Source organism: Rhineura floridana, chromosome 11, assembly GCF_030035675.1.
Source record: "Rhineura floridana isolate rRhiFlo1 chromosome 11, rRhiFlo1.hap2, whole genome shotgun sequence".
Lineage (NCBI taxonomy): Eukaryota > Metazoa > Chordata > Lepidosauria > Squamata > Rhineuridae > Rhineura > Rhineura floridana.
The window spans coordinates 15,644,930-15,659,568 of record NC_084490.1 but is presented as its reverse complement, the minus strand read 5'-3'; the positions used below and the strand labels follow the sequence as shown (position 1 = coordinate 15,659,568).

Below are 14,639 nucleotides of genomic sequence, written 5' to 3'. Positions count from 1 at the left end.
TGGCTTCAATGCCTTTAATAGCAGCTTCATACAGGACGGACATTTCTGTGTGTCAGAGTGCTGTCAAAGGCTCAGGAACGGAGCCAGTTTTTTTTAAAAAAATTGGGAGTTTACATTGCCTTTGTGAAAGTGCTATGTGCAGAAAGGGTGGGTTGCTTCAACAGTGTTCCTGCACCCACACCCTTGAGTGATAAATAAACACAAAACAGTTGGGTGTTTGGGAGCAAAGTTCAACATTGGATTTCTGAGAAATGCAGACAGCACCTGGATCTAGATCAAACCAGAAGCTCTACAACATCACAGCGGAGAGCAGTAGCTGGAACCACTGTGCTGCTGGCTTCTGATTCCAGCAGAAACATCTGGTAGCCTTTGGGGGTGGGGAAGACAGTTGAGTGGCAAGCTTTTAAGATTCTCTTCCCAATTCTAGTATTGGGAGCCAAGATTCTTGAAGCCCCTAGGAGTAATCTGCCTTGGCCATGGATTCTTCTGTGCTCTTTGAGGATCTCGCTCCGGATTTCTCCTGCCCTGTATGCTTGGAGTGGTTCTGGGAGCCAGTTGCCCTCCTTTGTGGGCACCTCTACTGCCAGGCCTGCATTGAGAGAGCATGGAGAGCCCCTGGCAGCAAGTTTATCTGTCCTCAGTGCCGTCAGCAGTTTCCAGAGAGGAGGTACACCCCATGCAAGCTCCTGGGGACCTTGATTCACCGGATCAGGGGGATGAATCCTGGGGAGGCCGAGGAGGGACGACGCACTGAAGCTAGCTGCAGAGAATCTGCTCTGCACCAGAATAGCACACTGCTCTCTGTTCATGAGGCTGCAAAGTGTTATAAGGTGGGACAGGAGTCCAAGCAGAACTCCTGATGTTCTATTCCCAGAGAGGTGGTGGTGATGAATTGGGTGGTGGGCATGGCAAGCTAGATCTGGGCATTGGGAGAAAGGATGACTGCTTTTCTATGGCTAGTGTTATTAATAATGTTGCATTTTTTCACTAAGGTGTCTCAAAGCGACTTGCATAATGAAAACAAATAACTAAAGCATTTAAAAATCTGTGCGTTTAACAGTATGCCTGCGGTTGGTTTGTTGAGCATTCCCTGCTCCCTTAAGTGCAGAGTTATCCATGAGTTGTACCACAGGGTTTAAGTTTCTTTTAGATAAGACAGCACTGGAGACTTGTGGTACCTTTGTAAAAAAACATTTGTTTACAAATATACAAGCAGAGCATAGTGGAATCAATCAGAGCCCTGAGGTTAGTAGGCAGTACACCATCTATTCCTTCTTCAACCAGTGAACAGTTCTTCCTGTCTCTGCCCAAATTAAAATGTCAAAAACTCTTCCCAAAACTGATGTGTGTTACATTCCAAAACCTGGAACTGTCAAGGGACACTCAGCTCTTTTGTGAAGACCCTACTTGCTATTGAGTTTATTAGGCGAAACTAGTGGGATAGGTCTGTGCAATTTGCTAACCCAAGGCAGCCAAATTCATTTCAGAGCAAGTGGGTGAGGAACGGAAGTAGTATGGAGAGGAAGGCAAAGCTTCACCAGATGAATTTCTGGATGGTAAAGCGTATTTTATCCTCCGTGGCGCAGAGTGGTAAGCGGCGGTAATGCAGCTGAAGCTCTGCTCACGGAATTCGATTCCAACAGAAGGAGGAAGTTGAATCTCCGGTAAAAGGGGTCGAGGTCCACTCAGCCTTCCATCCATCCGTGGTCGGTAAAATGAGTACCCGGCATATGCTGGGGGATAAAGAAAGGCCGGGGAAGGAACTGGCAATCCCACCCCATATATACGGTCTGCCTAGTAAACGTCGCAAGACATCACCCTAAGAGTCGGAAACGACTTGCACTACAAGAGCGGGGACACTTCTACCTTTTTAAAAGTGTATTTGCTTTGTTTATGAAGAAGTGTGGCATGTATGTGAGGGAACAGAGGCAATTACTCCCTTTTACTATCTTTTCATCTCTGGGTTCTCCCCTCACAATCTTGAATAGGAGGAGCTGTCTTTAGCTATTTCGCAGATGGAAGCTAACCAGACTAAACTTCTCATGCTTAAGAGGGAGGAAGAAGAGAAACGCCAGAACCACCAGGTACAGAAGACTGGTGAAGAGAAACTTGAGAACCAGTTTTTTGGGTGCTCAGCTACAGAAGGTTACATACTTATATATATATATATCTGGTTTCCAGGCAGTTATGCTCAGCCTGGATGACCACATCTCCACTGAATATAAGCAGCTCCACTGCTTTCTCTATGCCGATGAGAAAGCTTGCAAGGCGAGGCTGAAGGAGGAAGGGGGACACGTGCTCCAGGAGACTGAGGAGAGACTTAGTGTACTGAGGGAGTCTTGTCGGCTGAGCCAGGAGTTGTTGTTGGAAGCCAAGGACCACCTGCAGCTACGAGACTCTGCAAGCTTCCTAATGGTAAGGAGAAAATGGGTTTCTATGGAAAGAGATTCTATAGCTGAAACTAAGGCCTAGTTTGTTTATTATTACATTTATATTCCCACCTTTCTTCCAAGGAGCTCAAGGTGGCATACATGGTTCTCCCCTTTCTCCATTTTATCCTCACAGCAACACTGTGAGGTAGGGTAGGCTGAGAAACTGTGACTGACCCAAGGTCACCCAGCAAGCTTCATGTGTGGGGATTTGAACCCAGGTCTCCCAGGTCCTAGTCCAACACTCTAGCCACTACACCATGCTGGCTCTCACTGAGTTGGTAAACCTGGGTGTAGGCTGTTCCACTTGAGGAAAGGACTGTAGCTCAGTGACAGAGTACACCCTTTCTATAGTTCATTCCCCAACATCTCCAGAAAGACTCCTGTCAGAAAAGCTGGAGTGCCGCTACCAGACAGTGTAGGCAGTTGGTCTTTGACTGATGGGTCGGAACTTGGTACTAGGTCACAGACTGATCTAAGATGGGTTGCAACAGCAGCAGCACTACCACTGAACAAATATATGGTAAAAAATTAACAAATCCTCAGGTGCATGTTTGAGTTAGAGGTGAGCCTTGATTAGAAAAGGTTGAAGGCATTACAGAGCTAGGTAGACCAATGATTTGGCTTGGTATGAGGTAGCTGCTTATGTTTACTTCCAGCTGCAGGTTGTGTGTGTGTACGTCATAGCTGACTGCTTCTCCAAAATAATTCCTTTCATGTAGAAAACTAGATGTCAGGGGGAAAGGTTCTAGCTGAGTCTGCTAGTTTTCTAGTTTTTGGTGAATAGTTTTTTTTTTTTTAAATATGGATTTTCTTTTTTCAATCACATAAGCCCTCATCTGCAGCCAAAAGTATAGATGTGAGTTTATTGCCTCGCCAGTTAAAACTAAGCCAGTTGGTATTGGGCTGTTGAACAGGAAGAGAATTCTGTTTTATGATGTTTGGTCATGGTGATGGATTTGTGGGGGATTCTGACTATGGGGTTAATATACTTCAGTTGAAGAGAAACGGAGCTGAATTACACCTAGAACTGGACCCAACTGGGAAGGGGTAGTGGAAGAAAAAGGCTTTTCTGGTAATTAATTTGGATTTAGTTCCCCCACCCCAAAAAAACATAAAATGAAAATGGTGTTCCAATTTGAAATCATTTCAACAATGTTGGAATTGCGTGTTTTAGTGAGGTGTAATGGTACTGAGCTGGTCAAATAGATGCAGCACAGTCCCAAAGCAAGGGCACTGGGGAGGGGGAACGAAGCCACATTTTTTGCAAAGTCTTCCAGTTTGTCCCATATACTATTGACTAGAGATGTGCTCCCTTGGGATGTTTTGGTTAGTGGAGATAATTATGAAATGTGTCCCCTGTCCTGTCTTTTGGGCACATGGCTCGCACAGGCCTCTCCTTCCTGCCTCCAAAGCTGCTCCTGATCCATAAGAACAGAGCCCAGATGTTGTTTCAGCAGTAGTCATCCTCAGGCTGAGCCTTAAACAGGCGTTCCAGCTCCATCTCAGTAGCTAGTTCTAGTCGTCCGTGAGAGGAGCCTCTTCATTTCAAAAAGGCCTGTCCTGCTTTAGCAGTTGTTGACTCTGACAGAGTGGGGAAGACTGCAGTTCCACTAGGCTAGAGCTTCTGAGCTGAAATCTGCAGCATCCTTGATGCAGAGGACAATGGGACTTCCTCCAGCTGTAGAGGTACTGGCACAACAGGCTCCCCTTGCACAAGTGCTTCTACTGTACTTTGTTACATCTGGGGCTAGCCCTGATGACAATTCCCTCTCCTACTGTGGATCTCATCCCCTGAAGAAGGTGAGTCTGACCCCAGGTTCATGGCAGGTGCTGGTTCTTTAAAAGCAGGGACCAAATTATCTCAGGAACCACCTACTCCCATATGACCCACTCTGTTCTAACGAGACCAGCTCTGAGGCCCATAGCCTACAGCAGCCTGGCTAGAAGTTGCAAGGGAGAGGATTTCTCTTAATGGCATCCATCTCCCACCTGAGGGAGACTTACCAGTCTCTACATTATAGATGTTAGAACAGCTAGTGTTTTGTTTTATCCCAGATCGGCCTTCATGTAATATTATCATATTCTTCCTGAGGGCTTTTTAGGACACTAGTTCTTATTTTTGTTTTGTTTTGTTTCAGGGTGCGGAAACTTTTCAGTGCACTGGGCCAGATCTTGAGCTCCCAGCGAGCCACTTTGTTGGGGGTGGGGTTGCCCACCTGTCAATCACCTGACATCACCATGGCATCAGGTGCCCTATTTTCCATTGTAGGATGGCTTGAGTTCAAGCTGGATTGTAAAGGAAGATCCCAGCCTTTGAAACCTAGGTCTCAGTCTGAAAGGCAGACTATGAATTAAATACAAAATTAGTATATAAACAAAATACAACTACTCCTGTCTCTAGGCCCTGTGTGAGGATTTCCCTCAGACCCTTTTCTTCTCTGACACTTTTTCTCCGACTCCCAGCTCCACCTTCTGACCCCCATCCATCTGCCCTCAGGTGTCTGTTCCTTCCTTCTGGTCCCTGCTTTTCATCCTGCTCCCTTTTCTACCCCCTTCCTTCAGCTAGCCATCTGGGCTGCTTACCCATCAGCTCCCTGCACTTCTAGGCCCTTTATCTCTTCAGCTTCCTAGTTCAAAGCCAACAATGCAAAGCTTTTCTTTCATCAAAACTGTTGCAACACGTGTTCTTGGGAATCTGAGTGTGTGAACCTGCCACCCACGTGTCCCATGAAACACACCTCCTTGAGAGGAGGGGGATCTTTTGTTAGGGATAAAACAAGTGCTTTGCCCTGAAATGTGCCTAAATGGTGCACGTATAACCCAAGAAATGCAGGTCCAAACCAGACTAAAGCAAAGCTTTCTTTTATTGAGAGAAAAGAGAGGAATAGCCTTACAAAATTACAGGGTGTGTGGCAGCATTAATCATTAATATCCTAATTCATTCATAACTTTAAAGAGATCAAAGGACCCTATTACTATAAAGAGTGACAGGTAGGAGAGATTACCTATCCAAGGCCCGGGAGTGGGCAGTGGAATACAGCTGAAGTGATGCGAAGGAGCTCTGGCTCCAAACCAGGAAAGAATCTGCTTGCCTCAAGGCTTGTGCCGAGACCCAGAATCCCTGCCTGTTCTGTCCCTGCAGTCCTGCGTTTGAGAGTGTAGTTACACGTGTTGGAGCTCAGATCGCCATTACCTCCCCCTTCTAGATCTCAAGCCTTGCTTTTTAAAAGACACTTTTTCTCTTCCAACTCCCTGAAAAAGGAGGGGCCTGGATATGAGGTGATTTCATGTGTGTGTGTATGTGTGTTTCTAGCTGACACTGAGAAAACTCAGTGATTTCTTTGAACAATGGGATTGTTCTGCTAGGCTTGAGGGAAATCTGCCAAGGAGAAGATAACATTTATTCCAGTTTCTCTTGGTTATTTTTGTTGCTCACAGGATGACCTTGTGCTGTCCCCCCACAGTACCTCAGGAACGCATGAGTAACAGGGGGTGTAGGGTGGGAATTATGCTCCAGGGCCTTGCACCTCCGTGATTCCACTTGAACCAAAATGGGGTTAGCTGAGCAATCGTAACAAGAATGAGGTTTCTGTTACATCCAAACCTGTGCTTTCACTACTGGTCCTTTTACTTTCCTCTCTCACAAGCTGCAGTTTGGGAGCATTCCATAGCTGCCACCTTCATTCGAAGTAGGAAGGATGTGTGTGAATATTCTGTGATATCACAGCAGCTCAATCAGTTGCTAGATGGGACAGTTTGTTATCCTTTTGTTGTTGTTATGTGCTACTAGGTCACATGGTCATCCTAGGGACATTTTTTGTGGTTATGTTCCTTCAAGTCAATTACAACTTATGACAACCCTATGAATCAGTGACCTCCAATAGCATCTCTTATGAACCACCCTGTTCAGATCTGTATCTATAAAATAACAAAGCTAGGACCACATACGAACATAAGAAGAGCCTGCTGGATCAGGCCAGTGGCCCATCTAGTCCAGCATCCTGTTCTCACAGTGGCCAACCAGGTGCCTGGGGGAAGCCCGCAAGCAGGACCCGAGTGCAAGAACACCCTCCCCTCCTGAGGCTTCCGGCAACTGGTTTTCAGAAACTTACTGCCTCTGACTAGAGTGGCAGAGCACAGCCATCATGGCTAGTAGCCATTGATAGCCCGGTCCTCCATGAATTTGTCTAATCTTCTTTTAAAGCCATCCAAGCTGGTGGCCATTACTGCGTCTTGTGGGAGCAAATTCCATAGTTTAACTATGTGCTGAGTAAAGAAGTACTTCCTTTTGTCTCTCCTGAATCTTCCAACATTCAGCTTCTTTGAATGTCCACGAGTTCTAGTATTATGAGAGAGGGAGAAAAGCTGTTCTCTGTCCACTTTCTCAATGCCATGCATAATTTTATACACTTTTATACAATTTTATACACCTCCTGGCCCCGGAATGTAGAATTTGTTCAGATTTCAGATCTTCTAGGTACCTTAACAGTTTTCCCTTTTGTCTCCTTCCCATATGCAGGGATTACACTCCATCCTGAACAGGTGAGTACAATAAAAGGGACATTTTTTCTTGGTATAGATGCACCCCTATTTATTTGTTATTAATGCATACCTCTGTGTGTGTGGTTGTGTTCCCATCTGGCAAAGGGTGAAGCAGCAGCAAGCCACCCCAGCTTTTCCTGTTGTGCCACCCATATTGCAGATCCTTGGACAGTTCAAGGGGCCTCTACAGTATGTTGCTTGGAGGAAAATGAAATCTGCTCTCAACCTAGGTAAAGTGAATATCTGGGAGCAATACAAAGGGATACTTGTTGCCCTGAGTGCACCACAAGGACAAGCCATGAATCAGGCTGATTATAGACATTTCTGCTGCACTGGGGCATGGAGCCTGGTTGATGACAAAGGTAGGCAGGCTGTCCCAATAGTCCCTGGCCAATTCCTAGTATGGTCCATGAGTAGGGTTGCCATATTGCCCGGATAGCCGGGTTTTACCCGGATTCTATGCATGCCACCCGGTGCCCGGCTACCCCTTACGTGGCCCGGATTCTCAGCTTTAATTTAAAAAAAAATTAAGTTTCTGGGTGGTCCGGTTCTCGAGATATACATAAAAACGTCAGCCACCCCCCTCGACTGTTAAATCTTTCTTTAAACAGTACTGTACTATAGCACTTTGTAGCTTTAACCCCGCCCGTTCAGCATTGCAGCCAATCAGGGATTGTGTTTCAGTTTCATTGACCTGAGGCAGCGTCTAGAAAACAAAATGGTGGTTTCACCCCCCCCCCCCGTTTATCTTAAAATCTCATAAATTGGGTAAGTATATACATTTCAGTTTTTTTCCCTCTTGTGTGCAGGAGTCAGAGCTTGGGCAGTGTTTTCAAAACCTTCCCAATACTTGCTTTTTGTAAAAGCAATGCTAATCCCATATGCCCAAAGTAAATCCCATTTAATTCAATAGGACTTACTTTGAGTAGACATGGTTATGAATGTGCTGAAAATCAGTAGGACTTTGGAGTGAATGTAAAAAAGAATTATGTTTGTGTTCTAACTCTTTCTGTCTCCAGTCCAATTTTAAAGCAAGTAGGCAGGGCTTACTTAGGTATTACAGTTTTTATTCTGTAGGAAAGTAATACTGATTTTTTTAAAACTAATACTGATTTTTCTGCAATGACCAACTGGTTTGACAATAAACTATTATATGGACTGTATGTATTTATACATCTGCAGTGTGTGCGTGTGCGTGTATGGAGTCTTTCCAACACCCCTGTGAGGTAGGGTTGGAAACCAAGGCAGCTCACAACAAGAAATAAAGCCATTTAAAATCCAATGACCATAAAACAAGTATAAACAGTTGCAAAACAGCGTAAAGTGGCATGATTCGGAATTTTGGGTTGTGTGAATGAAGTTGCTTATCACTTGAGGTTGCAGTTCTATCCCTGTTTGAGTAAGCCCCACTGAATACGCTGGGACTTGCTTCTGAATAAATAAATTTAGGATTGCACTATAAATATCTTTACAGTTTGTGTAAATAATAAATATATTTGATAGTCATGCTTATATAAGTATTTCTTCATTTATCATATTTTTGGTTTTTGGTTAGGAATCCTGACTGGTTGTGAGATGCTTAGTTTTTTGCCTTACTCATAGGAATCTTGTTGTGGTTGGTATGGTATTACATTTAGGAAAGTGTTACTGCCTTCTGTGTTTTTTTTTCCTATTTGCATTTCACTTATCTTTAACCTTACTCCGTTACAGCCATAGAAGCAACAGCACATATGCAAGATAATTAACTCCCATTAGTGATACGAACAAGAATTTATAATTATTATTTCAATTAAAACAAGAGGCTTATCAATACTTTGAAGAGGACCAGATATTTATTTTCTTTCTGAGCCCAGGACTGGGTCTTTCATGATGCCCGGTGTGTGTGGGGGAGCAGGAGAATAGTCAATAAGACAGACATCCTGGCATTGGTAATCTAATTAGCAAGGTATGTGTGGGGTTGTTGCACACTTCCAGGCCCAGTTTCATTTTGAGTATGGAGGTGGAACCTGTGTAGATGTGGTTGAGAAATTTTGAGTTAAGCAAAGCTCTGCTTTTATAAAACCTAAGACACATACAGATACTTTGAATGTCTGAGTGCCTGCACCAGTGGAATACTGGAGGAACTTGTAAAACTTGCTGCAACAGTATTTAGAACTGAGCATGTGGTGTGAAAGACTCCTTTTCCTAACATTTTGGCTTGTTTTTCTCCACCCACCACATCTCTGAAATATATTGTATATGTTATGGTTAACCGTGCTGCTGCCCTGACTTACTTTATGTTTGTTGCTATTTTGTGTTTTTATTATGTTTTTATATTGATTGTGTATTTTTATTGTTTTTATTATATTTGTAAGCTGTGCTGAGCTCTGTTTTTAACAGCAAAAGGGCAGGATATAAATTCTCTTAATCAATAAATAAATACTCCATAGTGTTGGAAACTAGAGTCTAGGCATTTAAGGCTGAAAACTAGAGTCTAGGCATTTAAGGATCAACAAATATGCCGCCTGACTGGATCAGCCACTCAAGACCTTCTCTCGGTCCCACCAGTCAAAACAGCTAGACTGGTGTGGACCAGAGAGAGGGCTTTTTCAATCGTGGCCCCCACCCTCTGGAACTCTCTCCCTTATGATCTTCGCCATGCCCCCTCCCTGCCAAGTTTTTGCCAAGCCTTGAAAACCTGGCTATTCAGGCAGGCCTACAAGATCCCTGGGGTAGCCTAATTTTATTGGTTTTAGCTATGGGTGGGTTCGGTTTCGTTTTATATTGTAGTTCTTGGGCTTTTATGTAGTTGTATGTTGTATTTTATTTGATCTTGTACGCCGCCTAGAGTGGCCGCTTGTGCGGCCAGATAGGCGGCCTAGAAATAAAATTTATTTATTTATATTTATTTAAATGTTGCTTTAAAAAAAAAGATTTCTCACATCTTTCCCCAGTTTTTGGTGGTAATTCCTAGGCACAAAAACAAAACAACTGGACAATCCAAATATTAATATGCAAATATTTGCATAATATGCAAATAATATGCAAATAATTTGCATAATATGCAAATTAACCTGCCCGGATTTGTGGGACTGGAATATGGCAACCCTATCCATGAGTCAGACTATTAGCCCATCTAGCTCTGTATTGTGTAACAGCTACACCAGGTGTGGGGAACCTATCGCCCTCCAGATATTGCTGAACTACAACTCCCATAATTCCTGACTACTTGCCATGCTGCCTGGGGCTAACGGGAATTGTAGTTCAGCAATCTCTGGAGAGCTGTGGGTTCCTCATTCCTGCTCTAGACTGGCAGCTTCTCTTGAAGGTTTCAGACAACGATCTTTCCCACCTTACTTGGGGATGCCAGGAATTGAACCTCGTACCTTTTACATGCAGAGCATATGTCCTACCACTGAGTTATGCCCCTTTCCCAAAGGATTCTTATTAAGGTTACTGGACTAGATGGGTCTTTTGGTCTTGCAAGGCACAGATCTTGGTTTCTAAGAGTGAAGTATTCAGGATCACTTGACACAGATTAGTTTTGCTTAACAGTTAAAGAGATCCTGATTACCCATTCCCATTTTGTACTGATCAGACCATCTATGGCAGCTGGTCATCACTGGGCTTGGTTATGGACTCTGATTGGGGATTCTCTGGAGTCATGCAGAAGGTGAGATGAAATCATAAAGAACAGTCCACAGCAAGTCAGGAAGTGGTCAAAGGGCATCCAGCTTATTGTTGCCAAATAACAGATCGTGACGGAACCCCACATTCAACAGGATCTTCATAATTAGGGGATGACCTGCCCTAGAATGAGTTATGTATATCAAGCTGATTAAAATATTAGGCTGGGAGCTAATCAGGGTCAGGGATGACCTAACAGAATGGCAGAGAAAGGGTCAGTCAAGTTTTAGATTATGAGTAAGAGCTGAGGCACAGTGTGGTGTAAAGGGTAGATGGCTGGACTTGAGCAGAACTGAGTTCAAATCCTCACTCAGCCATGGAGTAGCTTAGTTTGTGGTTTGATTATTATTATTTTTTCTGTTTCATTGTTAACCACCTTGAACAATACTCTGTTGGAAAGATGGGATATTAATAAATAATAAATGCTAGTTTTCTACAATGCAGGGAGTATTAAAAATGTGATTTCTCCTTCACTGCAGCCTGAAGCAGTACAGTCTAAAATGCACTTTGTCACATAATTTTGCTAAAAGTGTGGCTCATCTCTCAGTAAAGATGATGAATGCATGTTGTGCTTACCTAAATTTAGTGTTTTTTGAGCGTGTCCTTTGTGTCAGTACTGCTGGCTCACAAAGTATATGTCATGTGCTGCTCTAGTATTTGAATCAGGGATGGGGTATTTGTAGCTCACCAGGTGTTATTGGATTATGACCCTCATCATCTCTGACCGTTAGGTTTTTACCATCCTTTTTTCTACATTGCATTGTAGTACTAGAGGATCCTCAGAACCCCAGAATAACTCTTACTTCACAGTAGATCTACTTCACAATGACCATTGGCCATGCTGGCTGGGGCTGATGGAATCCAACAACATCAGTATGACCACAGGTTCCCTATCCCTGATTTCGATGGCAGGGATGTGGAATCAGCAAAAGGCTGTTATAAAACACAACACTGTGGTTTTAAAATTTGCTCTTTTCTTTCTCCATTCTGCAGACTTCCCCTGGATAACCTTGGACCCCGAAACAGCTCATCCGTGTCTTGTCCTTTCAGATGACTATACTTGTGTCCGTGATGGTCATATCCGCCGGGATGTCCTGGACACTCCTATGCGGTTCAACTACTGTGTAGCGGTGTTGGGCTGCCAGGGTTTCTTCTCAGGGAAACATTACTGGGAGGTGGAAGTTGGCAACAAGCCATCTTGGACCTTAGGCCTGGTTAGCATTTCCATCAACCGCAAAGGGAAAATCGCTGCCTCCCCTGGAAACGGATACTGGGTAATCCGGCTGCGGAATGGGATGGAACTAATGGCCAAGGACACCCCCCCTCAAAGACTGTGCCCCACCTCTTTTCCCACGAGAGTTGGGGTTTATCTGGACTATGATGGGGGGCTAGTATCTTTCTGTGATGCCTCTACCATGGTTCACCTCTACACTTTTGTGAGCTCTAGGTTCAAAGGGAGGTTGTTCCCTTACTTTTGCCCTGGACTGTACAGTTCAGGGGAGAATGCAACCCCCTTAAAAATATGCCACCTTCCACTATGGTAAAGATCCCCCTTTCTGCTATTCTTCACCCATGAATAGATTGACACACTTGCTTTATACAAGGATGATACCCTGAATCTTTTGAACTAAACTGAAGGTTCTAAATCTTCCATCATACATATAATTTTTAAATATTCAAATGTGTATCTTCAGTAGTAAATACAAACTTACTCCAAAGAACTCCTTCCCTCCAGACATTCTATGTTTATATATCATTTACACAATATTTTTATGTTGAGTTTAAGGGGGAAAACCCTCCCAAGGCTGCATACAATTAAAATACAACACAGTGCAATGATAAAATAATTAAAAGCCAGTAAAAATAAGCCACGGACCTGCAGCCCACAAAATTCCATAGCTGGAAAAAAAAAAATCAGCAAGGTATTTAAGTATAGAAGGTATTTAAGATAGGACTCTATAAGGTCGGTTGTATTGTCCCATGGTTTTACCTGTATTATTTTAAATTGTTTTTTTGTATTTTAGGTGTATGCTTCATGGTTTTAATGTCATGAATAGTTTAATTGTATTTTAATTGTATACTTTTGTATGCTTTTAACCATATGTAGTTTTTATCTGTAAGCCGCCCTAAGTTCCAGCTTTGGAAAAAGGGCGGGGTAAAAATAAAGATTCATTCATTCAACTCAAAAACAGCAGGTAAGAACAAAGAACAAGTGGATCTATGGGGCATTGCTGGTAGATCTCCTTCAGTAAAAACAGTACTGTTTCTAACTCATCCCCAGAAATGGTTAAGCCTAAGGATATTCCTGATATGTTTAAAGACAGTAGTGAGGTGGCAAATTCACAAGTGCAGGGTCCCTTCATGATAGTCACAGCCATTCCCTCTCTCCTTTTTTTCACTCTTGGGTTGAAAATGAGATCCTTGTTAATGCCTTCTTCCACAACAACAGGTGTCCCTAGGAGCCATTAAGCATGAAAGGGGAGAGTGCTAGCTACTGAAAAGAGTAATTTCAATGGCTGACTCACCTCCTTTCAATCTGATTGGCTCAAATCAGCAGAAAGGGAAAGGGAAGCATGTTAGAAGTCTATTCTCAGTGGCTAACACACTCCCCTTTCATGCTGATTGGCTCGCAGGATCCTAGAGACATAGGGGCCCTGCTGGGACCCTGGTCTCCAGAAACTAAGGAATCAATAACACCCTCCCCACAGACCCTGGACAACTACACCTTTGCTTAAAGGTCTATCAGGGCAGAGCCAGAGAGGTAAAGATTGCACTAAAATTGGGGTTTATCCTAAAACCATCAAGCAATGCAATTTATAGTGGGTGCAGGCGCAATGCACATTTGAAAGAGGCACAGAAACAAAGTTGGGACAGAGTGGGATGGTGGAGAACATAGCTTCCGGAAACTGAATGTGCCACCTCTAAGAAGCAACATGATTTTAAAAGGGTATTTCTCAGACTTTTTGAACATGGAAGCTGAACCCCTTCCTCTGTGTTGGAACTCTGACAGTGCAACTCAGCTTGAAGCATGGGAGGGGACTGCATACTACATGGGAAGTAGAGAGGTAGACAGAAGTACTCCTAGATTCCTAGACTGTTCTGTCCACTCTCACCTAAGCTCACTTTTCCTTCCAAGTGTGAACTGATATCCTCAGAGGAAACTAATCTCCCTTCCTGCTCCTTCTGTGATCTCAGTCTTCCTTTGTTCTTTTTGCCAGCATGGCTCCCTGAGGAGGAGCACAGATGCAGCAGACATCTCTTCTCAGGCATCTCCTGTCTAGTTAGTCAGATATGGGTCTTTTCTAGCTAGATGTATTTCCTACAATAAACGTAAGTTTGGTATTTTTTCCTATACCAGAGTCTCAGTGTAATTTCTATCAAGCTAAAGTGTAGCTGCTGCTTAGTGCTTACTGCACACGCATAATTCCGCAAAATACCATTATAATCCATAGATCCTAACACTCTACCCATTAGCAGCTATCACTCCAGCAAGCAAGCACACAGAAGCCTCCCAAAGGGTAGGAAGTATGCATGTCTTGTCTGTTGTCTGTGTAAGCATGTGTGGATTGAGGCAAAATAATCCAATGCTGATGTTACAATAGGACTGTCAGGATCCCTGCTGCTCCCCCCTCCTGACAGGTCCCTCCAGTCAGGATCCTGGTTTTTATTTGTTCTCTCACCGGCTCTAGCACAGATCTCGCAAGATCCCACTGCTAGGCAGCACTACCAGCCACTCACTATTTCACAATATTGCTTTGAGACTTTGCCTTAGTCTCCTTCTGGCTTATTGTTACTTTGTGTCTGGGTGCACTTGCAGGCCACAACCCCCATGTATCTTTGTGCCAATAAAGCATACAGCCCTGGGTTGCCCTGGATACTTGATGATACACTGTCTTCACCGCTGCCACCATCTGATACTGTTTCTCCACCTTGGTAAATACCCTGCCTACCCCTCTGGTCTGTGAAAGCCCCAGCCAAGGATCAGGCCTTTGGTAAACC

At 43.8% G+C, this 14,639-nt stretch overlaps 1 protein-coding gene across 2 annotated transcripts; it reads left to right on the top strand.

Annotated features, from left to right (window-relative positions):
• The first annotated feature begins 269 nt into the window (after nucleotides 1-269).
• On the top strand, nucleotides 270-13,964 carry LOC133367275 (E3 ubiquitin-protein ligase TRIM69-like). 2 transcript variants are annotated; one of them, XM_061591327.1, is made up of 6 exons: nucleotides 270-830; nucleotides 1,989-2,084; nucleotides 2,182-2,415; nucleotides 6,952-6,974; nucleotides 7,080-7,204; nucleotides 11,634-13,964. In XM_061591327.1, exons 1-6 carry the CDS (start codon nucleotides 477-479, stop codon nucleotides 12,182-12,184), a joined length of 1,383 nt encoding a protein of 460 aa, XP_061447311.1. In that variant the 5' UTR covers nucleotides 270-476; the 3' UTR covers nucleotides 12,185-13,964. The 2 variants fall into 2 exon arrangements, with proteins under 2 accessions (XP_061447311.1, XP_061447312.1); XM_061591328.1 differs by having other exon boundaries at nucleotides 507-667.
• Nucleotides 13,965-14,639: the final 675 nt, after the last annotated feature.

What these genes read in the sequence shown, in the direction of transcription:
- LOC133367275 (XM_061591327.1), top strand. Translation starts at nt 477, where the DNA reads ATGGATTCTTCTGTGCTCTTTGAGGATCTCGCTCCGGATTTCTCCTGC. An exon ending in AGAAACGCCAGAACCACCAG is followed by an intron (nt 2,085 to 2,181) that starts GTACAGAAGACT and finishes TCTGGTTTCCAG; the next exon opens with GCAGTTATGCTCAGCCTGGA. An exon ending in GAAATCTGCTCTCAACCTAG is followed by an intron (nt 7,205 to 11,633) that starts GTAAAGTGAATA and finishes TCCATTCTGCAG; the next exon opens with ACTTCCCCTGGATAACCTTG.